The sequence below is a fragment of the Spea bombifrons genome, chromosome 2, assembly GCF_027358695.1.
Source record: "Spea bombifrons isolate aSpeBom1 chromosome 2, aSpeBom1.2.pri, whole genome shotgun sequence".
Classification (NCBI taxonomy): domain Eukaryota; kingdom Metazoa; phylum Chordata; class Amphibia; order Anura; family Pelobatidae; genus Spea; species Spea bombifrons.
The window spans coordinates 78,630,819-78,655,865 of record NC_071088.1 but is presented as its reverse complement, the minus strand read 5'-3'; the positions used below and the strand labels follow the sequence as shown (position 1 = coordinate 78,655,865).

The 25,047-nt window shown below is 41.1% G+C and overlaps 1 protein-coding gene across 2 annotated transcripts in view; it reads left to right on the top strand.

The window, feature by feature from the left end:
• Positions 1 to 504: 504 nt before the first annotated feature.
• The window catches only part of TPST1 (tyrosylprotein sulfotransferase 1), a 44,703-nt gene continuing 20,160 nt past the window's right edge, over positions 505 to 25,047 (top strand). For both annotated transcript variants that reach the window (XM_053454894.1, XM_053454893.1), the window contains exons 1-2: positions 505 to 622; positions 20,411 to 21,349. In XM_053454894.1, the coding sequence (XP_053310869.1) occupies positions 20,511 to 21,349 (839 nt within the window). In that variant the 5' untranslated portion in view covers positions 505 to 622; positions 20,411 to 20,510. The remainder of the gene's footprint in view (positions 623 to 20,410; positions 21,350 to 25,047) is intronic.

Sequence of the window (25,047 nt, the reverse complement as noted above, 5' to 3'; positions counted from 1 at the left end):
ATATATAACAATAAATAATAGTAATAATAGTCGAATAAAAGCTGAAAACCAAGCTGTCCATGTAATTAACATTTGCCAAATAACTTGTTGGTTTAATAGGTTTCGTTTTAGGGGCCGTAAGTAAATAACTTATAAGTGCCCATTAAAAGTGAATGTATGGAATTGCTGAATTATTGAGTACTAAATAACAGTGACGCAATAATTGTGTCACACCTGTATGGTGCTGACTGAGGCTGTTGGCAACGTAGCGCCACTCTGCTCTAATCTGTTAACACGCGCCAATACATAATGCCAGCGCACAAAAAGATCGCCTACGTCACTCCCCGCTGACAAACCCCACATGGCACAGCGCACGTTAACCCCCTGTACGAAGAATTAGAAGTCTGGCATCTCCTGCACGGCCCCGCCCACTATCGCTTCTGCCAATAACACGCTCGGACACACTGCCGCTCTATAGTTCTACTGTCCAATGGCCGTTTTTGTAACATTTTCCTGTGTCTGGCAGCGCCGGACTGTGTAGGAGCTGTGGGGAAGGGGTTAGTGAGCCGCGGAGAGCACAGGATGCCGGGGGGCGGGGGACACCGGAGCTGACAGCGGCTGCCTGTCTGGGACACGGAGACAGGTAAGAGACATGATTCGGAATCGGTTCGCAGGTGACCAGTTAGCCGGCGCGGGTTCGGTTACCAAGAAAGCTGTCCTGCAACGGCGAGTAATCGGTGGACGTACACAAGTATCTACTGGGAGTAGCGCGCGGTACTGTCTATGGTCGGGCTCATATTCTCATTGGGAAGAAACCGTGATTGGATGCGCGGTGTCGTGCATAGGGGTTCACTGGGGGTAGATCAAGCGCTGTGTATCAGGGTGTCTCTCCTTCGCTATGAGTTGGAGGCAGTTTAAATGTGTCGTGCCGGGCTATAAGCAGCTCTGAGATCCCGGATCCGAGTGCGCTGGCAGCATTGATTCAGCGGGCAGCGAAGCCTGTGTTCAGCGCTGTGTACCAGGGGGTGCTCATCATCGCATGGTGCTTGGGTTCGCTACTGTCTAGAGGATAGCATGTGCTTAAAGTACCCGCTCAGTGTATCAAACACTGCACTGGCTGCACAGCTAATGGCTGTTAATATACCCAGCACCGTGCATGATTTGAGGGTATATATTTATCATCCCTCTGGGCATGTTGGGCACTCTGCCCATTACTGTGCAGTAGGGGAGTAATTAGAGGCTATAGTTGTGCTTTAGAGAATCAGTGGCTGTTCATAAGGGTGCTTTAGGGGAATGTACAGTGCTGTGGTATATGATGGTGCTATATAAAACAATAATCATAATAAGCAGCGTGACCCCATGTGGTGCATCCTAGAGAGAATCCTATTGCCTGCGCTGAGTCTTTCTCTCCCTCTGTGATGATTTAAAAGCAGTGCTTTCGTTGTTTGTAAACTTCCTTGAAATACATCCAAGCCGTACACATTAAGATCCTTTAACCTTTCCCAATGCAAACCACTTCCCGCTTGTTTTGTTTAGTATCGTTAGTTTAATGCTAGCTCAGAAGACTCTTGTGTATTTTCCTCGTCGCACCCATTACCCGGCTTATGGACAATGGTATAGACGCTTACGCAATCATTTTGTTCATATGTATATTTTTTTACCGCTTCCTTGGTGCGGTTATATTGCGGCACTTCTTGTAAAGTAGCTGCCAACGTCCTGCAAGATAAAAAAAACAAAACAAGCTTTCACCAATGCACATGCAGACAAATGCCTTGTAGCCGCTGCGACGCGCGGGTTATACCCGAGAGAAATACTTTTATTTCTTCCCTCTCGGCCGACCTGCAGTTCCGCTCTCAGATCTGGTATAGTTATTGGCTAGGTTATCGCACTGTGTAGATGGCATCTAGATTGCAAGCTCCTTGGAGTTTCAGAATAAGATGGTGCTATATAAAACAATATATAATAATAATAATGTAGTTAGGGCATGGATTTCGACATATTACACAGAGACTGGAAGCGCTTCTATGTATATGATAGCTGCGTGGTCCCTTTAAATGGGGTCTCTTTTGCAAATGCATAGGAATTCTTCACAACCCCCCCAATCTTGTGCTTTTGCCCCGCTCTGCACCACCAGCTATCTGTGCTGTAATAGGGAGATGTCAGTCAGCGATTATAATAAACAGTAGTCTGGTGTGGTGCTGACTCAGCAGAGCCCCCCCCTTCACATGTGTACAAAGCCCCCCAACTGAAACTGTCCCTTTAAACTACACGGTTATTTATTTTTAACTATTTCAGTTCCTTTTGGCTATAGCATGATTCGTAGACATCACTTGCATAGGAGAACTGTACGGACTGTACTTTTCATATGGACAAATCACTGTAGAATGTGCTGCGGGCTGCAATGGGTTAAGGATCAGAGGTCGTTCAGGTTCTGAAGGTCCCTGTCTGCTCTTATCTCAGTGATTTGCCTGATGGGTAAATACTGGAGTTCAGCCGCTGATAGCCGACAACACTTCAGAGAAATGGAATGATGTGTCCTGATTCCCAAGTATTCCCCAGGCTGTGAATCGCTCCTTCTGTTCTCTCATATACCAATCATTAGATCGCGTGGTCCCTTACCCCCCCGTCATCTACGATGCGTACATGAGATTTGTTTCCTATAAACACATTTTGATGCCAAATGCCCCATCAGAAAGCCCTGTTGGCGTTGCCCACGTCTTAAAGTCACGGCGTCAGGCGCTTAAGGTCTTGCCACGGGTGCACTCAGGCTTTTGTAGCATTGCCCGGCCCTGATGCATCTTATATGCAGTGCCATTTATTCACTATATGTAGTGTTTGTTTTCTTCCATGGAGACAAGCTGCTTGTGGGTGTTTGATTTTGCTTAAGTCAAGTGAATTGAGTGCCAGACGCAAGGATTGTCTTTAACAAACACTTTGTTACAAATACTAGGCAAACATTAGAACGCTACGCAAACTTCTCTGACGGCTTTGAGATTGGGTGAATAGCCTTAATTTGCTGGCTTGGGTGTACTTGGTAGGGATGTGTCCGCGGGACGCCCGTATTTTCCTTCTGCGTGGTATATTTACGCTGTCGGTATAGTACCCGGCAATACGTGCTGTGATAGGGTTATGTTACTTGGAGCGGGAACATCTAACCTTTCGCAAGTTACTGTTTCCCAGGTTGGGTGTAGCTTTTCCTAGCTGGACTTTGAACGCTTAGGGATGATAGTCGGCTCAGGTCAGATACTCTGTGCACAGAGCAACAATACATGGCTTCTTCCAGGATGGTGGATTCCATTTGTGGCATCGGGATGTTGCGTTGTGTGTGTGTGTGATGTAATCAGCGCCGCGTTCTCGTCTCCAAGAGGCTTCAATGTCGTGAGAACCAGCTTCTAAAATACTAGAGGATCATGGATCGGGGAGGACTCATGGAATAGAAAAGAAATACATTACGAAGCTTTAATTAATGTGTAACAGCGGTAACAAAGACTGGGGAGCAGTTCCTCCAATACACACTCGTATAACAATTAATAAATAAATAGTGACCCGATTATATTTAAAAGACTATCTTTGTCTAGGGATTTAAATAAGAAAGAAAAGCCTATCCTAGCGTACACTGTGTTATACAATATGTATTTATGTTTATATGGTTTCACTCTCAAGGAAAGTGGCTAGAATGGACCCCTCATATATATAATATGTGTGTGTGTATTTAAAAATATATATTTTTTAATACTTTTATATCTGTGCTTTTTTCCCTTCTGCAGTAGGATTGGCTCACATTATTTAATGAAATCTCATTATTAATGCATGTGGAGGACTAGTAAATTCGGCGTGCCTCCGTTGCATTGTTGGTGTCAGTCTAACGAGTATATTCTTGTTTTCCATGCTTAGTGAAATAGCTTCTATTTCTGTGAAATCGGCTTTTGAGTAACCCTATGTACCTTCTATTTGTTGTGAATGGGATTGAAACGCATTATCTAAGGATTATTATGCTCCAATTATCTGTTGCTGAGTTACGATCTCTGTATTCCTATGTAAATCAGCGGGGCTTCTTAAATCCCTACAATGTACTATCGTGAGATCTTCTTATAAACCTCTTAATGACTGTAACCCCCCCAGACACACTAGACATGGCCTTTTAATTCCTTATCCGTGTTTCTCTATATACATCCTAAGGTATGGATGGGATTCCAAGGTAACTGGAACCGGAAATGGAATTCTTCATTGAGGTTGAAAAAGACACGTTTAATTAAAATGACATGTAAATAAAGAATGTTGTCCGCCTAGCTTTTTTGAGTGACTGCTGTTTTACTAAATATATTATCTGTTAAGGATACATATAAAATACGATTTTTTTTTTTTAAATGTATTTTTACTTGCAGGGTCCGCATATTGAACTAACCCGTACCATCTGCTAGCGACAATGTTTGTTAGATCTGTGTATAACCGGCATACGCGCCTCCCTTTAGCCATTTTTAGTCCTTTTGATGCAGAGAGGTTCCAGCTGGGGGAACCTTCGGGTCCAAAATAACGCAGGTTTTGACTCACGGTGACGGTGCAACGGCAGAGAATTAATTGCGCTCCTTGGCGGTGGCTTGAAGCACCAGATGGGCAATTTTCCAAATGTGAGGAGCATTAGTCAGACCTCGGTTCCCCCCCAGAAGAGGTTTAAAGTCTTACACGGTCATTTAGGAAATGAAATACAATATCAAAGATATATGGCTGTGTAATTCAGACGTGCACAAGCCAAGACTTTGAAAACGGGAGAGAATAAAAAAAAATTCTAGCCCCGAACAGGGGTTAACATACGTGTATTAACCTGCTTTTAGCATAATATAGTGGATCAGAGGATTCTCTGTCCCGTATTACCCTACCTTTTTATATTATTTTATGTCAAATAACAAAGGACATGGGCTCCGAGCCATTAAATCTAATTTATTCCCTTGCTAAAAGAAATGAGACGGATCATTAATGTAAATGATGCTGAAATATTTATGGTCCGTGTGTTTATAAGGGACTTGTCCTGATATTGTTTGCAGGCCAGAATAATTATTGGATGGCTATAAAATGTGATGGGATTGGGGACTTTCTGTAATGTGGGTTTGCGACACCGTAAACTCTGCTTCTGAACGCGTTACTGCAAGTTGTATTGAGTCACGCTGCTTCCTGTGACCGTGCTGCGTGTGTTTCTGTATGTGTTAAGCCCCTTGATGACCTCCGTTACGTGCCGAAGTATTCTTCTCATTCTCTCTCCCGTGGCTGCTGCTTCTCAAAAGATGTCAACAAAATTGATCCCCTCTATCTGGCGTGCGGCAAGGTATTGGGATCAAAGCCTGGGGCAGCAGGGCTGTAGGGTATGGGGTATTGCACAATTACACAAATTGGGTGCAGAGATGGAGGGATGGGAAGCGGGCTGGTGAGCCTGAAGAGCTTGGCTGGACCAGCAACCAGATGCTTCCCATATATACCCCACAAGTGATATGACCTCTGGGAGTATCTTTCACTCGTACCTTTTTTTTTTTTATTATTATAGTTTTAACTTGTTTTGTCCTTGGTTTTCTCACAACTATATTTTATCGGTATTTTAATTGAGCTAATTTTAAAATTATTTAGACTCTTTTCTAGACATTTTAATGTATCTGACAGCCTCGGTAAAAAATACATTTATATTAAAGTATTTTAATAGCCAATCAGGGGCCAATTAGAAATCACTCCCGTTGAAATCAGTGGCCACGTGTGCTGCGCATATGCACTGTGATCAAACATCTCCTGCGCGGAGGCCAACGCTTATGCCGGGATTCTGCAAATATATCTTGGAAGATAAAGAGTGAGACACGTGAAAAACAATAATTGTAACTGTAGTTTTAGAAGTATCATTGTTAGTACCGTTCAATGTCCCAGAGCTTCCCAGAAATAATTATTTACATATAATGTGAATTAACTTTCCACGAACACTTGTCTTATGGCACAAAAGCAGGCACTGATGGGTTGTTGCCATAGAAACAAAGTGTCACATTCTTATGTAAGTTTGCGAGTAAGGCCCTCTTTACCTGATGTATCGGTTTGTCTAATTCTGTCACTTCTAGTTTTGTCAGACCCCGAGTATGTATGTATGGGACTGTAAGATTCGCTGCGTAACTTGTTGGCGCTATGTAAATAAAAGATAACAGAGCTTTCTACAGTGGAGACAAAATGTCTGTTTCATACTATGGGCAGCGTCTCCGGTACAATAAAAGGCCTTGTGCGCCTTTAAAATACTGAGCAATGTGATGTGACATTGTTTCACCGGTGCGCTGTATCTCAGACTCCCAACGTCTTTTAATGAAGTCTATGGAGGCTGCGCTGAGCTGGCACAGCCTCCATGGTGTAAATAGGCCGGTTTGGGAGATCAAAGGTCTTTGGGGCATTTGGTGCTGTTCTACGGTCTTATACCAGGGTGACCGCTGATCCCCTGAAACTGCTGTCCTAGGGAGGATTGCATTGGTACATGCTGTGTTATGATGAATATAGTTTGTCAACCTGTTGCCTTCTTAGCCTATGGAAAGCTACTGCCTTTTACCTCTAACCACCTCTGTGCTAGCTGTACTTGCGTAGCATGAAGTTGGTCTGGGTAGGTAGAAATACAATAATAATTCTATGGGCAATGTATTTACGGGATCTGCTGTCACAGAAGATTGAACTGTCAGGATCTGCCCTACTTGTATCAATCCATGAGCCCTAGCTATATTTTGAGGAGTTCTTAAATTAATTATTGAAAAACTGTAATGCTTCAGTTCTGACTTGGTGGACATTTTTATTTCATTTTTTTTTTCTTTCTCTTTTTTTTATTCTAACTTTTTTTGAGTAATCTAGCAAAGCATTTTGTTTCGATAGGAAAATTATATTGAGACCTGCACAAACACATAATGGAACCTAGAAATACAGCGAGATCCTTGCATTGATTCACAGGTAAATAGACTAGTTCAAAGCATGTGCAGACTGCTGAAGTATTGAAGTTGGTGGTAGAAAAATGTTTTTACTTTTGCGCGGTGCTTAGGAGGATCTGGATGTTGGTGCGGAATGTTCTGATCTGGTAGACAATTAGCGTGTGGTTTATAAAGATGAATCTGGTACCCCTTAATTAAATGGCCATCTACATGTTCCTTGCCAATTTGCGACTGGACCAGGTGCCCAATGTCAGGAGGAGCCCTGACAGCAGAGATCTGATGGTCCACTGTGGTCTAGCACAGTTGAGTTTCTGTCTAGCTTGGTCATTTTTATATGTGCCCTTCAGATTCTACCTTTTAAAGGAATTGGATAGTAAACTGGTGTGACCCTGTTGAAAAGTACTGTAAGTGGAAAGGATCTAATTATTGTGTATTGCGTGTTGACTTTATATTTTTTTCAGTGATAGAAAATGACCTAAAGGCGTTGCAAAGATAACAGCTGTGCTTGATGAAGTCTGGGCTGGATTGGAATAAATGTTTCTAACTTTTTTTTTATTATATTTTGTGTTTTCTCCCTGCTGTGAGTACAGTCATTTTATATCTCAGATTTCTTACCAGCCTTGTGTGTTTAATTAATTGAAATTTCTGCCCTTGAATGTAAAGCGAAGAAAGGGAGTCTTGGTAAAACCCTGACTATTCCCTTTTTTTAATATTTGCTTTTGAAGGAACACACAACTTATTGACAGTTAACAAAATCCATGAAATTATGAACATCTGTTTTTCTTTGATTATAAAATGAATGAAGCAAGTGCACCAGCTGCAAAAACGGTTTAAAAACCTAATTCATACATTTGTTTTCTTGTAACTTTAATTACAATTTCTGCAGTGTTGATAAATTTTAGAATTTTATGTCAGATTTACAACTTCAGTGATTTTGCTAGTTATATCGTGGATGCTGTAGATGTATAGCAATATCTATATCTGTTTTCATTCACAAATGAAATCCAAATCCGTGATAAAATTGTTGCTTACACCTCCATAGATTCCCTTTTAACCCATTGAGGGCAGCGCGTTCAGATTAATATTCATTGCTCTCTTGTCGGGCACTCGTAGGATTAATTGGGCATTTGCTAATAATAGACGAGCCCCGCTTCAGGGATGGCGGTGTTGGGTTGATTGACTGCATGGTCTCCCGGCGGACCATCTCACGGCCCTAACTGTGTTTACGGAGATCTGAGTATAGTCGGAACTCGAGGAGGCTGCCAAACCACGTCATGTAATATCGTGAAATGAGGGGGATTGAAAAGAAAAATGCAGTGCTGGGAAGCCTTCCCTGTCAAACGAAGTATAACCGATGCCTTTTTTTTTTTAAAACTGTTAAAATACCGTATTTGCTCGATTATAAGACGACCCCCCCCAAAATCTGAATATTAACTTATGAAAAAAAGAAAAAGCCTGAATACAAGACGACCCTGTAGGAAAAAAAGTTTTACCAGTAAATGTTAATTGTTCACATAGTTTACATGAACTGTTTGTTAATAAAAGCTATGATTGAGAAAAATATTTTGTTTTTATTTCCTTTTTTTTTCAACCTGCCCCCCCAGTTATGCACATCTGCCCCAGAAATGCCTTATACCCCATAATATGCCTTGTAACCCTCTAAATGCCACTGTGCCCCATGATACGCCTTTTAACCCTCTATATGCCACTGTGCCCCATGATATGCCTTTTGACCCCCTATGTGCCACTCTGCCTCCAGAAATGCCTTATACCCCTATATGCCACTCTGACATTTAGGGGTTAAAAGGCATATTATGGGGCAGAGTGGCATATAGGGAGGTAAAAGGCATTTCAGGAGGCAGAGTGACATTAAAGGGGTTAAAAGGCATTTCACAGAGCACTCTGCCTCCAGAAATGCCTTACACCCCCCATTTAACACTCCCCCTCCCTCCTCCAAACTTACCGGTGCTTCTGAGTTGGGGGGGCGCGCATACCACAGGAGGATCCAGGTCCCCTGCATCTGAGCCCCCGGTGCTTAGTCCGGGCAGCATGTAGAGCTCCACGCGAATTGCGTAGAGCTCTACACGCTGCCCGGACTAAGCACCGGGGACTCAGAAGCACCGGTAAGTTGGAGGGGGGGCCATAACACAGGAGGATGCGATTGTATCGTGTAGAGCTCTACGTGATTGTATCACGTAGAGCTCTACGCGATTGTATCGCGTAGAGCTCTACACGCAGCCCGGACTAAGCACCGGGGACTCAGAAGCACCGGTAAGTTGGGGGGGGGTTTAACACAGGAGGATCTGGGTCCCCAGTGCTTAGTCTGGGAAGCGTGTAGAGCTCTACGCGATTGTATCGCGTAGAGCTCTACACGCAGCCCGGACTAAGCACCGGGGACTCAGAAGCACCGGTAAGTTGGGGGGGGAGGGTTAACACAGGAGGATCCAGGTCCCCTGCATCGCCGCGGGGGATTTGGATCTTAGTCTCATAATCAGACCTATTTGAGGTCTGATTATAAGACGACCCTGATTATAAGACGAGGGGTATTTTTCAGAGCATTTGCTCTGGAAAAAACCTTGTCTTATAATCGAGCAAATACGGTACGTGTGTAACATAATATGTAATATGTGTGTTTATATGCATGCACGTGCACAGTAAATGTGCTTCTTATATGTAGCTCTAATATTTTGGGGGCCTTAAACCTACGCTGGTCGGGTGTCGAGGCTGTGTTCCCTGTTGCCCTGAAGGGGTTAAAACATTTTAACTTGGAGCTAAGATCAGCTAACTATATTCTCAAACCCCATGTCCCAGTCTGGCTTTCGTGGCAGTTGACTACAACGTAAGGACCCAGTGGGTACGGCTGTTGTCTGCATAAAACGTAATCATTTCTTAAGCCCATTTTAATTCCGATACATTGCCATAAATGGATATTAATGGCTTGCAGCTCCCAGATTGGTGATTAGTTCTCAGGCTTTAAATCTTAAACCACTTTTGATGGTCGGCTTCCAGACTAAATGTTACTGAGCCTATTGTGCGACGCAAAGTGTTTGAAAATATGTAACATCCTATCCTTTTAATTGGCGCTTCCTTGCAATCAATGTGTTAACGCACGCGGTGATATCGAATTGCATGATCCGTGTAGAATTCCGTCTTATTTTTGTTACGGTTTCCTGTCCTTGGAGCTCAAAGTATGTGACTTTGAATCCTGATGTCTATAATGAAATGTCGCGTATGGAAATGTACGCTGTGTAGACCGCTGTAGCCAGAAAGATTGATCTGTCACGCATCCCAAATGCTACATTTTACATTTCTATATAATAAAGAAACCCATGAAGACGTGACTTCAGCTTAAAAAAAGCAATTCATGTGTATTTAAGGCCCATCTTGTATGTATCTTTTCTCTTGATCATAATAAATCGCCACACTATTAAGTTGCTGATTGCTGTTAATGGGCTCACGCAGCCTTTGTAACGGTGGAGGAAGCAGAAAGGGTTGACTTAAGGACAGGACATTTATCAGATGGTTCTTTTAATTTACAAATGTAGTTATTCTAACGTTGTGATGGCAATGGTTTCCCTTTTAAGACTAAGCTTTCAATTATTTATTTAGAAGTCATTTTCTTAGACACAATATATATACATTTGTGTATGTGTATGTATGTATATATATATGTTAACGTTTATCTGTTTACGACTTAGTTCTATGATTTGATTAGTAGTTAAAATTGTTAATTGTGTGCTATTGTCCAGTTTTTTTTTTTTTATTGTTAAGTGTTGTGGCTTTATAAATTGTAGGTAGAACTACTAATAGTTTTTCTTAAAAAGGGCCATGTAGGCGTGAAATCCCTGTGCTTGTAAGTTATATTGTGACATGGAACGTAATAAGGTTCAGTGGAGTCTGAATAACAACCTCCCCATTCAGGCTTTCCTTGCGTATCTCCAGCCTTCTAGGAGGTCTGCCGTGCCAGTGGCAGAAGGTGAAGCAGCTCACCCATAATTCACTCACGTCGGTGTTACTATTTACACACCAAAAAGTTCATCTTGTGTGTGTGGATTCTTTTCTTTTAAAAATCCTCTATAGTCATTTTGCAGCAAACACGTCGCATATTTTTGAGTTTGGCCATACCCCTTCAGGATTTATGTTGGGATCCCTACGTACTCTGTGGTTTATAAAGGCCACTACGGCCTCCTGAGCTCCATGCACTTGGCGTTGATGCGGCCCTCGCTTCCTCACTCTTGCCGTCCCCCTTTTCCCTTCGTCTTGTCCTTACCTTTTTTGTGTGTCTTTGTCCTTCTTCTGTATTGTCTGAGATCTTCTAGTGTTCTTGTGCATGTGTCTTTCTCGGTTCCTTATTTTTTATTTATGTATGTTGACATGCATTGTGGCTCATATTGGACATTTCTTTCGCATACCCTGATTTATCCGTATGTCTGTATTTTTCTTGTTTTGTAAAACCAATAAACTTTAAGTGTAAAAAAAAAAATCCTCTATAGTATCCAAAAATAATTCCTGATGCTAGGAACCGCCGCATCTGTACTGTTCTTTTATAATAAGCTACCTCCTCGTTGTTCCATGCTCTTGGTTGGGGTGACATTTTTCTGTGTATGACAGTTGTCCTTTATGAAGACGTTCTAACCATCTGTGACCACGTTTCCAATTATTATGTGTGGCAGTTACCTCTCACAATGAACAGTTTTTCTCCACAACTTTTAACTTCCAGTGAGGGATTTTAAGGACTAGTTCCTCTTATCGCTCATGCAACTGAGGATGACTGATGAAGTCTCTGCTGTTGTGGAGAACTAATGATTAGTGTTCTGTTCACTCTCTTTATACAGAACTGTCGTGTGTTTGTCTATATTTAGATGTTTAAGATTTTCAACGCTGTATCACGAAAGAAAACCTCCAAAAAACTCTCCCCGTCCAACGCTTTCTGGATTGAAACCAGTGAACTTAGTCCTAGAAACATCTCACTTGATTATGAGATGCCTCCTGCTTACAAAGTCAAACTATACTAATGATAAATCATACAAAAGATACATACATTGATAATTTTTTTGAAAAAAAAAACATTGGACGCCAATGAAGGGAAAATAGGACGCAAGTCGCTGGGCACACGGAAGAATTTGGTGAGATAACTTTGTGGTAAGAGCATACTCTGGGAATACTAGTGTCTGGTTCTCATTAATTGTCATCATGTGAAGAAATGAGCATTGCACGGGACTTATTCCAAAGAATTTTGCAGGCTTATTTTTTATTTTATTTAAAATATTAGTTTAACCTTGGAAAAAAACATTAAGAACCTCACCAGTTTCCAAACCTGATGTGTCTGTGTGCGGCAATTGTGCAATTACAGTAGGCACCAAGATGGAAATAACCCTAACATGAATAAATCATGAAAAAAAGCAGCTATCAGATTGAGCAGAGCTTAGATGATGAACTGTGTCACTTACATAATTACTTCTGCGGGGGCATCCAGGTAGTCTGTCAAACATGTCTGCAAACCTGCCATGCTCAATTGGATTAAATGGACAGCCATGCAGCTTTTAGAATGCAATTGTATGGAATTGCTTTTTACAGACATCCCTGGCCTTCACTGGCACTGGGGGCAGATCTACTTATTACTCATTAGTACAAGACCCTCTCGGGACCTGCCTTTATCTTGCTATATTTGCTGATGTGTGTTTTCACCACTGCAAGCAGATGTTGTCAGGGCATACACCACACAAAGAAAAAAATTAGAAGACCCTCTGTAATCGCTAATATTTATCTACAGCCCTTCAATCCCAATTGCAGTTCGTTTGGAAATCTAAAGACATGAGAGGAAATCCAGAATTCTTATTTTATTTTGGATTTTTTTTTTACGTTCTGTAATTTGTTAAAATGAAGAAATAATTGAATTCAATTTCTTCATGGAAAACTTCAGTCAAAGTCAACAGGTGGCCCAACAATACAAAGATAAAATACAAAAGTTTTTGGGACCTTGGAGGTCTTGTCTTCAAACCTCTGTTCTCGTAAAGTGTGCTTGCAGGAGGAGCTTTAGACTGAGTGATAGGGGGGACATGGGGGGGGACATGGGGGGGGGCATGGAAATTCTGGCATTAACCCATCACAGGGCCTCAAGATTTCTGATGAATGCAGCATTCCGTTGGGATGGGAGGAGTCATACCCCCAAAGATAGTTTTAGGTGTTTTTTGTTTTTTTGGGGGGGGGTTTGTTTTTTAGAACTTGTAAAACATATGACCATATGTGCAATCCAACAGTGTGTGAGTCAGGCTTTTCCAGCGTTTAAGATCTGCCGGAGGGAACATTTGGACGTCTGGCTGGTGCTAATTACTACATTTATAAAAAAAAAAGGATTTCAGTATGATTTGTGAAGAAAAAAAAAAAAGTTATGGTGTGACAAGGTTCTTGCTGAGCGCACATCATTTATATATATATAATGCTATTTTGTTATGTTCTGTTATCTGTTGAAATTATGAAGTAGTTGTTCTGGCTATATACATGATATTTTCAACATACTCTTCAAAAGCATTTAAAATGACAACTTTAGCCAATGCGATAATTAATACCAGTCTTCAAGCAGCCAATCAGTAGCAGGGAAGTGTTGCCATTAAAATCAGTGGGGAGACTTTACACATGCACCCTGTATTTAGGGATCACCAGAGTCGAGATGAGTACATTGTGTGCAGAAAGGTTAGATGGGGGGTGGGGGACAAATGCATGGGGGGGGGCAACAAATGCATGGGGGGGCATGCAGAATCCATACATTTGCAAAAAAGATCACATGAAAATGTAAATGGACCATACAGCAATCATATCCATTAAAGTAGATATGATGGCTGTGGTGCCCCTTCAATATATTTTATGCACAGAGGTGTAAAAAGTGTTACGAATCGGGGGGGAAATTAATTGGGAATAATTTTGTGCTTTTAAAATTGAAACTCTTGAAAACTCTTTTAACAAGTACTCATTTGCTGCCAAATAGGATCAGCAGTATGTTTTATGCATGACTGCCGACTGTTCCTATTAACACAGGGTGAATGCGGCATGTGTCAATTATGCCAGGAATGCTTCACCAAAGTCTTTGTAACACGATAAGAAAAAAAAAAAGCCTATAAAGCATCGATAAAAGCCATCCCATCATTAATCCTTTTCACAGCATAAAAGCCTCCCCCGCATAGCGGATGCAATCCTGACCCGATTGCTGTAACGTATAAAAGACGTCAATGGCCCTTCTTTCCGCTATACTCGTGCGGTGTCCGTGTCGTGACTGACATCATATTTTAATGCCATAGTAACGGGTGCACCTGTCCTTATGCACACAGAAATCTGAAAGCCTGTAAATAGCACAGCTCACAATCCCTGCAGATGTTCACCGTGGCTGCGCCATGCCCTTCGTCTGCTATATTCAAACATTAATTAGCAATGACCTGATTGAGTGTGCTCTTCACTAGCTGCCCGATGCATGCTCTGCTAAGCAGATCAAAGATCCCCATAATTGTATATATGTTTTTTCCCTTACTTGAGAAACTGTAGAATTCTTATAGAATGATGTCAGCAGTCTACTATATTTACAGTGGCAGTGGCTCTAGGACCACAATAAATACATTATTGTTTTAACCCCTTAAGGACAATTGGCGGCCCCTAAAGCCATTGAAAACAATGCATTTTGTGCCCGTACATGTACGGGCTTTGTCAATAAGGGGTTAATATCAAATTAAAGTAAAAAATAAAAACCAACCTGCTCTGACATCTATTCTTCAACGTATTGTGTGCACGCCATTTATTTTTTGGTTATAGTAGCTAAATGTTTGTACCATCGTAAGCACCAACATGAGTCTTAGGGATGGAGATCAAAATTAAGCGTGTCTGGCACTGTGTCCGGTTTCGTCATGAATGATAAATTACAAAAATATTTACTATTATTATTATTCCTGCCCAGTTTTGTAGATCTTATTTGACGGTTGAAGTGTTGACATGGCGATTGGTTAAGTTTCCATTGTATGTGCACATAAGCCTTTTGGCTAAATACTCACTGTGCTTTCCTAGCATAACCGGATGAACAAAGCAATTTGGTGCGTTCCATTAGTCCTTGTAGACCATTATTCTGTTTTATGAAGGTAAATTGGGACCATTAACGGCTTGTTTTGTCTAGGTTGTTATATATTGTATAATATACCTATCGAGCTGTTAATAACATTCTTGGAACTATTGTGCATTTGTGGAAATAGTAAACATTTGCCTTTTTAATACTCTGATCATCATATGTACTTTTAATGCATAGAATGGCTAGGACCCTACCCCCAAAAAGCATGTAGGGCTTCTTCAAAATCTCCCCTAACTAACTAGATCCGCATGTGCAGAGACGGCTTCCATTAATTTCAGTTAGAATACTTTCCCACCAGTGGTTGGCTATTTGAAGTGACCAAAACTGGCGTGTAAACTGGAGTTTGGAGGGGCAAATGTAGGGTTTTTTTTCCCTGCAACTACAGTGAAGGAAAAAAATATTTGATCCCCTGCTGACCAAAGACATGATCAGTCTATACCGTATTTGCTCGATTATAAGACGACCCTGATTATAAGACGACCCCCCAAAATCTGAATATTAACTTAGGAAAAAAAGAAAAAGCCTGAATATAAGACGACCCTAAAGGAAAAAAGTTTTACCAGTAAATGTTAATTCATGTAAACTATTTTTTTTAATAAAAGCTATGATTGAGAAAAATATTTTTTTTTTGTTTTTATTTCTTGTATTTTTCAACCTGTCCCCCAGTTACGCACATCTGCCCCCAGGCTTGCCACACCAATATGGCACTGTGGCCCATGATATGCCTTTTAACCCTCTATATGCCACTGTGCCCCATGGTATGCCTTTTGACCCCCTATGTGCCACTCTGCCTCCAGAAATGCCTTATACCCCTATATCCCATTCTGGCATTTAGGGGGTTAAAATGCATATTATGGGGCAGAGTGGCATATAGGGAGGTATAAGGCATTCCAGGAGGCAGAGTGGCATTAAGGGAGTTAAAAGGCATTATATAGAGCACTCTGCCTCCAGAAATGCCTTATACCCCTATATGCCACTCTGGCATTTAGGGGGTTAAAAGGCATATTATGGGGCAGAGTGGCATATAGGGAGGTATAAGGCATTTCAGGAGGCAGAGTGCACTATTAAATGCCCCCTTAACGCCACTCTGCCTCCTGAAATGCCTTATACCTCCCTATATGCCACTCTGCCCCATAATATGCCTTTTAACCCCCTAAGTGCCAGAGTGGCATATAGGGGTGTAAGGCATTCCAGAAATGCCCTACACACACACACACACACACACACACACTTACCGGTGCTTCCAATTTCCTGCTGTATTGCCGGGGCAGCGGGTTGACGTCTCATTCCGCGGCAGCCGGAAGGTGGTGGAGTTGGCAGCGGGGGTTTGTATGCGTCCGTCGCAAATACCTTCCCCGGCTGTCAGAGATCAGGAACTCTGGAACTCTGATCTCTGACAGTCGGGGAAGGTATTTGCGACGGACGCATACAAACCCCCGCTGCCAACTTCACCTCCGGAAGCACCGGTAAGTGTGTGTGTGTGTGTGGGGGGGGGGCGACGACAGGAAGATCCAGGTCCCCTGCAGCGGTGCGGGGGATCTGGATCTTAGTCTCCTAATCAGACCTCTATTTGAGGTCTGATTAGAAGACGACCCCGATTATAAGACGAGGGGTATTTTTCAGAGCATTTGCTCTGAAAAAAACCTCGTCTTATAATCGAGCAAATACGGTAATTTTAATGGTAGGTTTATTTGAACAGTGAGAGACAGAATAACAAAAAAAAATCTAGATAAATTGATTTGCATTTTACTCAGTGAAATAAGTTTCATCCCCTATCAATCACCAAGATGTCTGGCTCCCAGGTGTCTTTTATACAGGTAATGAGCCGAGATTAGGAGCACTCTCTTAAAGGGACCAAAGAGCTGTCCAAGGATGTCAGGAACAAGATGTTAGACCTACACAAGGCTGGAATGGGGTACAAGACCATCAACAAGCAGCTTGGTGAGAAGGTGACAACAGCTGGTGCGATTATTTGCAAATGGAAGAAACACAAAATAACTCCCAGTCTCCCTCAGTCTAGAGCTCCGTGCAAGATCTCACCTTGTGGAGTTTTAATGATCATGAGAACGGTGAGAAATCAGCCCAGAACTACACAAGAAGATCTTGTCGATGATCTCAAGGCAGGTGGGACCATAGTCACCAACAATTGGTAACAAACTACACCCCCCTCCTCAAGAAACACATGTACAGGCCCTTCTGAAGTTTACCAGTGATTCAGAGGGGAACTGGGTGGAAGTGTTATGTTCAGAAGAAACCAAAATCGAGCTATGTCGCATCTACTAAACTCAATGTGTGTGGAGGAGGAGGAATGCTGCCTATGACCCCAAAAACATCATCCCCCATTGGGATGCTTTGGGACCCCAAAAACATCATCCCCATTATGCTTTTGGGATGTTTTTCTGCTAAGGGGACAGGACAACTTCACCGCATCAAAAGGACGATGGATGGGGCCATGTGCCGTCAATTCTTGGGTGAGAACCTCCTTCCCTCAGCCAGTGCATTGAAAATGGGTCGTGGATGGGTATTCCAGCATGACAATGACCTAAAACACACGGCCAAGGCAACAAAGGAGTGGCTCAAGAACAAGCACATTAAGGTCCCGGATCGGCCTAGCCAGTCTCCAGACCCTAGTCTCTTAATCTCTTAAATCTGTGGAGGATGCTGAAGGTTTGAGTTGCCAAACGTCTGACCTCTGTGATTGCCAACAAGGGTTTTGCCTTCAAGTACTAAGTCATGTTTTGCAAAGGGGTCAAATACTTGCGAAAATGCGAATCAGTTTATTATTGAAATGCGTTATTCTGTCTCTCGCTATTCAAATAAACCTACCATTAGACTAGATCATGTCTTTGTCAGTGAGCAAACGTACAAAATCAGCAGGGGATCAAATCATTTTTCCCTTCACTGTAAATAATGCATATTAAATATTTTTCAAGGTACTTTTAATATGCATTCTTCATTGATGGGGGCGCACCAATGTTTGTGTTCCAAAACGAAATCGTTAATTTTACAACTATTTCTAATAATTAAGGCTGAAAAAAGGTAAGTCGACATTTAATTAAAATGCACTACCTAATGTCAAAACAGCATTGTAAACAAAGGTATTAATCTCATGCTGCCGGCTGCTCTGAAGGAGAAACTGAAATTGTATTGTTTTGTAGTGCTTTACACCTAGCAAATACAAACCCAACGCAATCATATAAAAAATCATGAATTTTTTATTCTGCCGTATCAGCGCACCCTCCTTGTCTTATTTAATTGTTTGCCTTCAGTGGAAACTGATTAAAGGAGATCAGCCGGCAGCTTTCAATAGCTTCTGGAAGTAGTGGCGATACGTGAGCGTGTAATATAGTATAGAAAACAGTCTCTTCATTTATAAAAAGAGTAACAAGTAATACATTTTACGACATCTGTTCCATTGCCTGAAAAACTTTGTGGAGCCTCCCTGTGCCTCTGCGGATTGTTTCAATGTGATCTGGTAGAACTAGCCTTTTGGGCAGTGATGGTGCCGGTGGCACAGACAGATCCTTTATATACAATGGAGAAAAGTACTTTGATTTCATGTCCTGGAGTTACATGGATATTTAAGTCACCCTTCCTTTTTGCTCTCCTCGGTGGAAGCTGTAAATACATTTCCACTTTATAGGAAGAAAACATTTTGGGGTCCACATCATGGGGGGGTCACATCATACACTCATTGTTCAGTGCTCTGGAATTTGATGGTGCTAAATAAAACAATAAATAATAATAATAGAATCAAATATAATTGTCGTTGATTGCATGCCTCCACAAATAGAGTTGGAAAGGGCTGTACGCTGAGTGATCGTTTCAAAGTAGACCGCAAATTTAAACCATCCGCTTTAAAAAAAACAAACCCCAAAATACTTCCTGTCCAGACAGCCCAGTATAGTCCATAGTGACACTAAATTTAGAAATAAAAAAAAGATGAAAGGGTTGCAGTTGTGCGCCCAACCACAGTTTTCATGTGCTGACTCTTCAGTTCAAATTTTTTTTTTTTTTTTTTTTTCTTCTTTTTTTTTCCCTCTTGTCTAAAAAAAAAAAAAATGCTAAAACCCTTAACTCGCATCAATTTTTTTTTTTTTTTGTGTATCGATTATGAACCCCATTTCTGCTGCAGGAGACAATTTACCAGTTACTTTATATAATACATTTATGCTACTGAGTCTTTTTGGAGGAAAATTAGTGAAGTTAGTTTTATGCATGGAAAGATCATGCACCTAGTGTGTATAAGGAGCAATTATGGTGAAAATTTGCCTTAGCAACCTATAGACGCAGGGTTTTCTGCTTCCAAGTTCTACAGATCTATGATGTTAGTTGCGTACGACTGTAATACAACTTGCCACATTTTGTAATTCTTTAATCTGTTTAAATTGGGAGTTTCATGGTCACAGAGGCTGAATAGTAATTAAAGAAATATATTTTTCTTCATAGCATATTACCAAAAAGCGGCACAATTATTAGTTCTGCTTTCAAATGTTTTAAATGAAATAAATGAAAGTACAAATTTTCATGGTCCAAAATCCTATGCAATATATTGGAAAAATAAAATGTTATAAATAATTATTACATTGTGGATGAATCCTGTGCGTAAAGGAAGCATCATCCGTTTCCTGTTCTCTTTGCGTTTCTGATCATAATTTTACGACAATCTTTAAATCACTGACCTTCAATTTGCAGCCTAAGAGTCTATAAATATTGAGCGTGTGCGTCAGTATGTAATAGAATTTGTGTTCCGTCTTTCCTTTGCCACATAAGTATTTAAACTCTTTATTTGGTCAGCGTACGTACAGATAGCTGACTCACCGTTGGCTCTTGTTGTCGGACACTGTTAAGTCTCCTGTCATAGTGAGCGCTAAGGCAGCTCTTGATATGTGTTGCCACGTATTCCATACACATCTATTAATATTTAATCCTGCTCAGAACATTAAGAGTGAGGATAGTTGTTTTTTTTTTTCTTTTTTTTTTTTTTCTCATTTTATATAATCAAGGCTTCAAAATTTAGAGCCTCAATTAACAAGAGACTCTTGATGTCAAGGTTGATAGAAATTTACCACCAGCACTGTCTGGCAAATCATGTAAACTATCCAACGTTTGGCATTGCATGAGGGTAATTTGACTTGTCGGAGTTAATCTCAACAAACTGAAACTGGAATTTGATTTTGAATGTCAGCGTTCATTGTTCTTAGAAACCACGTTCTTGCTCACCATCCACACAAATAAACAAATGCTTCATAATGCAAATAGCTTTCCTTGAAGTGGTTTGCAGCCGTCATTTCTGATCCATCTTGGTTAAATATGCCACCATAGGGAAATCAGATCATTCGTATTCTTATTTTTTTTTGCCTTAAGTAACTAAAGTTCTTTGTGTTTCTTGCAGATGTGGCAGATGGCAGTCACCTGGTTGGAATAGAGTCTTCTCGGCATAACATTGCAAAGAGAACATTGAAGCGTACGCCTGTCTTCTCCTCGTAGCCAAAATGATCGGGAAGCTAAAGCAGAACTTATTACTGGCCTGCCTTGTTATAAGTTCAGTGACCGTATTCTATTTAGGACAACACGCAATGGAGTGCCACCACCGAATAGAGGAGCGCAGCCAGCCTGCTAAAAGCGATAGTCCAAAGGCAACTTTAAGGACTGATGCCCGGGCCAACACTAGTTTTCCTTATAACAAGGATATGCCGTTAATATTTATTGGAGGGGTGCCCCGCAGCGGAACTACACTTATGAGGGCTATGCTGGACGCACACCCTGAAATCCGCTGTGGAGAAGAAACCAGAGTTATCCCACGGATTTTGGCTGTCAAACAGATGTGGGCACGATCGAGTAAGGAGAAAATCCGTTTAGATGAAGCGGGTGTTACGGACGATGTGTTGGATTCAGCCATGCAGGCTTTCTTACTGGAAATCATTGTTAAACATGGAGAACCTGCACCTTATCTGTGTAATAAAGACCCATTTGCTTTAAAATCATTAACTTACTTGGCCAAAATATTCCCCAATGCCAAATTTCTTCTAATGATAAGGGATGGACGGGCATCTGTGCACTCAATGATTTCTAGGAAGGTTACCATTGCTGGCTTTGACCTGAACAGCTACAGAGATTGCTTAACCAAGTGGAACCGTGCCATAGAGACGATGTATAACCAGTGTATGGAAGTGGGGTATGACAGGTGCATGCTAGTGCATTATGAGCAGCTTGTCTTGCATCCTGAACGTTGGATGAGAATGCTTTTGAAGTTCCTCGTTATCCCATGGAACGATGCTGTTCTGCATCATGAAGAAATGATCGGAAAAGCAGGAGGTGTATCCTTGTCAAAGTAAGTATTTTTCCTAATATCTTATTTCACCAGATTTGTGGTTATTTTGACTAATTTCAGGCTTATTCTTGAAGGTGCTGTTCTAGCTTCCCTACTAAACCTGAAACATGTAGAACTAAATACAACACTAGAAATATTATTATTTCTAGTACTGCTCAGTTCCCAGCATCACTTTTTAGTGGTGCCATATTGATACACTTTTCTAGGAATGCTGAATTCTAACGATTGCATCGTTCATGACATTGAGGGCTTGTTGCCATAGAAACTGCAAAGGTTTGGTGATTTCTTTGTGGTTAAACCTTAAGATTAAAATAAAATGGTGATTCCGTTAGGGTTTATTAATAATACTGCTCCTTTTTAAGGTATTTCCTATTCTTCATATATGTTTTAAATTGAAAATGTGAATGAATACCAGTTGGGTTGTCCCAAGCATTAAAATGGCAGTAATACCAATTTGTTCCTTGCCAAGGCGACTTCAGGCCTTTTGCATGCTCAAGTACTGAGGACATTTTCCCATGATGACATGAATTGCGAAGAAACACTTCCATCACCCAGCTGTGCCACTGACCTCCTGGCCGTCCTAAGTGCTCTACCATGCCCCCCCCAAAAAAAACCATTTAGTATATAGGATCTCTGCTGAGTGTTTTGCACAATAGGTTGTATGTTTAGTATAAACGACTAAACAGACTTGCTTTTTTTGTTTAGTACATTTTTAATTCTTTTTCCAGTAATATTTTTAGTTTGAGTTGAAAATTAAAATCCCTATGTCCGTGTGAGATTATTGCAAGTGTCTTATGTAACAAATAAAATCCAGGTTAAGTTTCTTTGGACAAAAAGGAATCTTAATTGTATACTGACAGGTGTTGATTGAAAAGAAAGCTCCTCCAAAGAATTGTAGATCGGGCTAAAATGTTTGCCTTAGACACTCAATTTCTGGACTGCCATTCTTTTCCATCTATTTTGCGTCCAAGATAAGAGTTTGCTCTGCCTCCAGCTATTTATTTTAACATGCGCTGCTGTGCCGTTGTTCATTTCTTCAGTAAAGCTAATTGGAGCCACTCTGTGCTGCGGATTTCCAAAGGGAGCTGGAAGCGGATTTATGGGGGCCGAGGTCTGTGTAATTAGCCTCTTGAATTCTATCGCGTTCTGTATGTGGGGAAAATGTGTTTGAATAACGTGTTTGGCATTCATCAAGAAAAGATACACAGTGTAGTCTACCTGCCATTCAAACCAAGGGCACTTACTAATTGAGCAGAAAGGGATTCTTCATCAGCACGTTGTCATTCTGTTTAGCACAGATCTTTTGTTTAGTCTAACGTCGTTAAAGAGTTTTTCCCGCAGACTTTAGTGCTAATGCGTTACTTTAGTGCTAATCCTTTGTTTGACATCAAGATAACAGACTGTAAACTCGCATAAGCAGGACCCTCTTCTCATCGTGTACCAGTATGTATTAACCTACGTTAATCTTATTGTCAAATTGTATATTGTCAATGTTTTGTGTTCACGTTCACTCTTCCCCAGCCATAGTTGTGCTACAGAATAAATAATGCAGTCATATTTAACGTGGAAGCGGGTGAGACGTAATATAATAAGCAATGTGGATTTCAAGATGCTCAAATTCACCAACAAACTAAATTCAAGTATCATTTAACTCCTCTGTTTTCTGTAGAAACTGAAAATGTAAACAGTAGTCTTGCTGTATCTGGAGAGCTTGGTCAGATCTGCTGGTTATTTCGTTGCTATGGTGATAAGACCACTTTTCAAGCTTTGCACTAGAAACACGTTGTATATATTTATATATATATATACCGGTAAGTGGGGGGGGGGATATACCCAGAAAGATCAAATGTAATGTAGCACAAAAAGTCAAGTGCCAGCAGTAACATCTTACGAGCTGTAGCTCTCTAGATACAACCAACGGGACCAGGACGAACCGAAGTATCTAGCAAATGCTGTATTACTATTAGTTACTTGTTTATAGCTACTTTGTTTAGTTTTGGACTGTGTCACATATTAAATCTTTGTACTTGTTTCACTTCACATCTGCCAGCGCCTAGAAAGTCTAAAAGGTTTTGCAAGAGTTTCTCAAAACCGGCTCAGTAACAGATTAGTGGACAAGCTGTCTCTGATAATGGTATTTAACGCATCTTTGTGAACTTGTTGTTAGTGGTTCCCGCAAAGTTGCAACATACTTAAACGCGGAACATCCTGTACATTTTAAAGCCGTAGCTTTGTAGGTCTCATTTTGAATTAGACGTTAATGGGGATTTGCAAGAGTTGTTGTTTGCTTGGGAAAAGCCCTCGGAAGCACCTGCATTGCTTGGATAAAAGCATACAGACACTGCTTTGCTGAAATAGTGAGCATTGGTTTAGCCTTGCCCCTCCCCCCCCCTTGCTAGGAGCTTCTTCTCGGGTGGCTGGAGCCATAAAGTTATCCTGGTATGGTTATCAGTCAGAAAGGTTACGATGGTCTTTAAAGCATGGCATTATGTACGGTTGTGACATCGCCGTATAAAGGCAAACATCACCTTTTGTTCCAGAGAGCTAAACAAATGTATTATTTTGGCAGCATGTTCTTATCTGTTTCCAGGACCCGACAATCCATCAATGACAGCTGAGGATCTCCATTTTCTGGGAATTCAAAGTATCTCTATGTATATATGGATGAAGGACTTAACCTCCTTCCATTAGTCAACTGTTTTTTCATTGTTGTGTTGTATTTTCACTATTTTGTATGGCAAGCTTCAAAACATACAAAAGTGTGTAGCCAAACGATTCACTAGTGTGGTCTTCAAAACATGGGTCTGTCTCTGTTTTAAGTAAACACATAATGCTGTGGATTGCTAGGGCTTTAAAACATGTCCGAAGAGCACAGTAGTTCCTTTTCTGTAACGATGGCTGTGCTCACAGCTTAAGACAAGCTGTCTTCTTAATGCCTTATGGAGCCATGTTTCGGTTTCAAAATCGGGTAACTTCAAGGTGAACCCCTTTTGCCCAGGGGTGATATACTCTAAAGTCTTGGGTATGCAATCCAGTGATCTCATGATGTGCTATTTCCACAGCACTACTTTACGGAATAATTTCAAGGTGCCAGATACCCCACATAGATGTGTACTTCACCTGCACCAATCATGTAGGAAATAATTCCACCAGTTCTTATTCTGAAGAAACCATATATCTTTTAAGACTCTATTTGCACTTGGTGGTGCAAGCATACTTGCTCTGTAACTAGATGCCCATAACTTGACAAACTCACACACTGATGTAATGTGTAACGGACAGAGTGAAGATACTATCTTTTATTGGCCATCTGACGTGTAGTATGTAATATGGCTGAGGAAGACTCCTAGATAGTCGTGAAAATCTTGCAATCTACAGTATACAAATGTATCATCTTTGCCAGTGATGGATTCAAGAATTCTTGTAAGAATAACGACCGGCCCACTGATCCTTATAGAAACATCATTGGGAAACCCATGGCTCCTGAACATCATAACCACTTTTTATACATTCTAAAAATCACGGACAAATTGTAGGACAATCCTTTATTAAACTCAGTGAATTAGGTGCTTAAAGGGGAACTACTTTTTTTAAATATTGTTATTAATACTGGTATCGGATTAAAAATAAGTTACAGTTCTAGCTTTCGCGTTATTTTAGGGGTCTGGAACCCTAACTCGTTATTACACTGGCTGTGG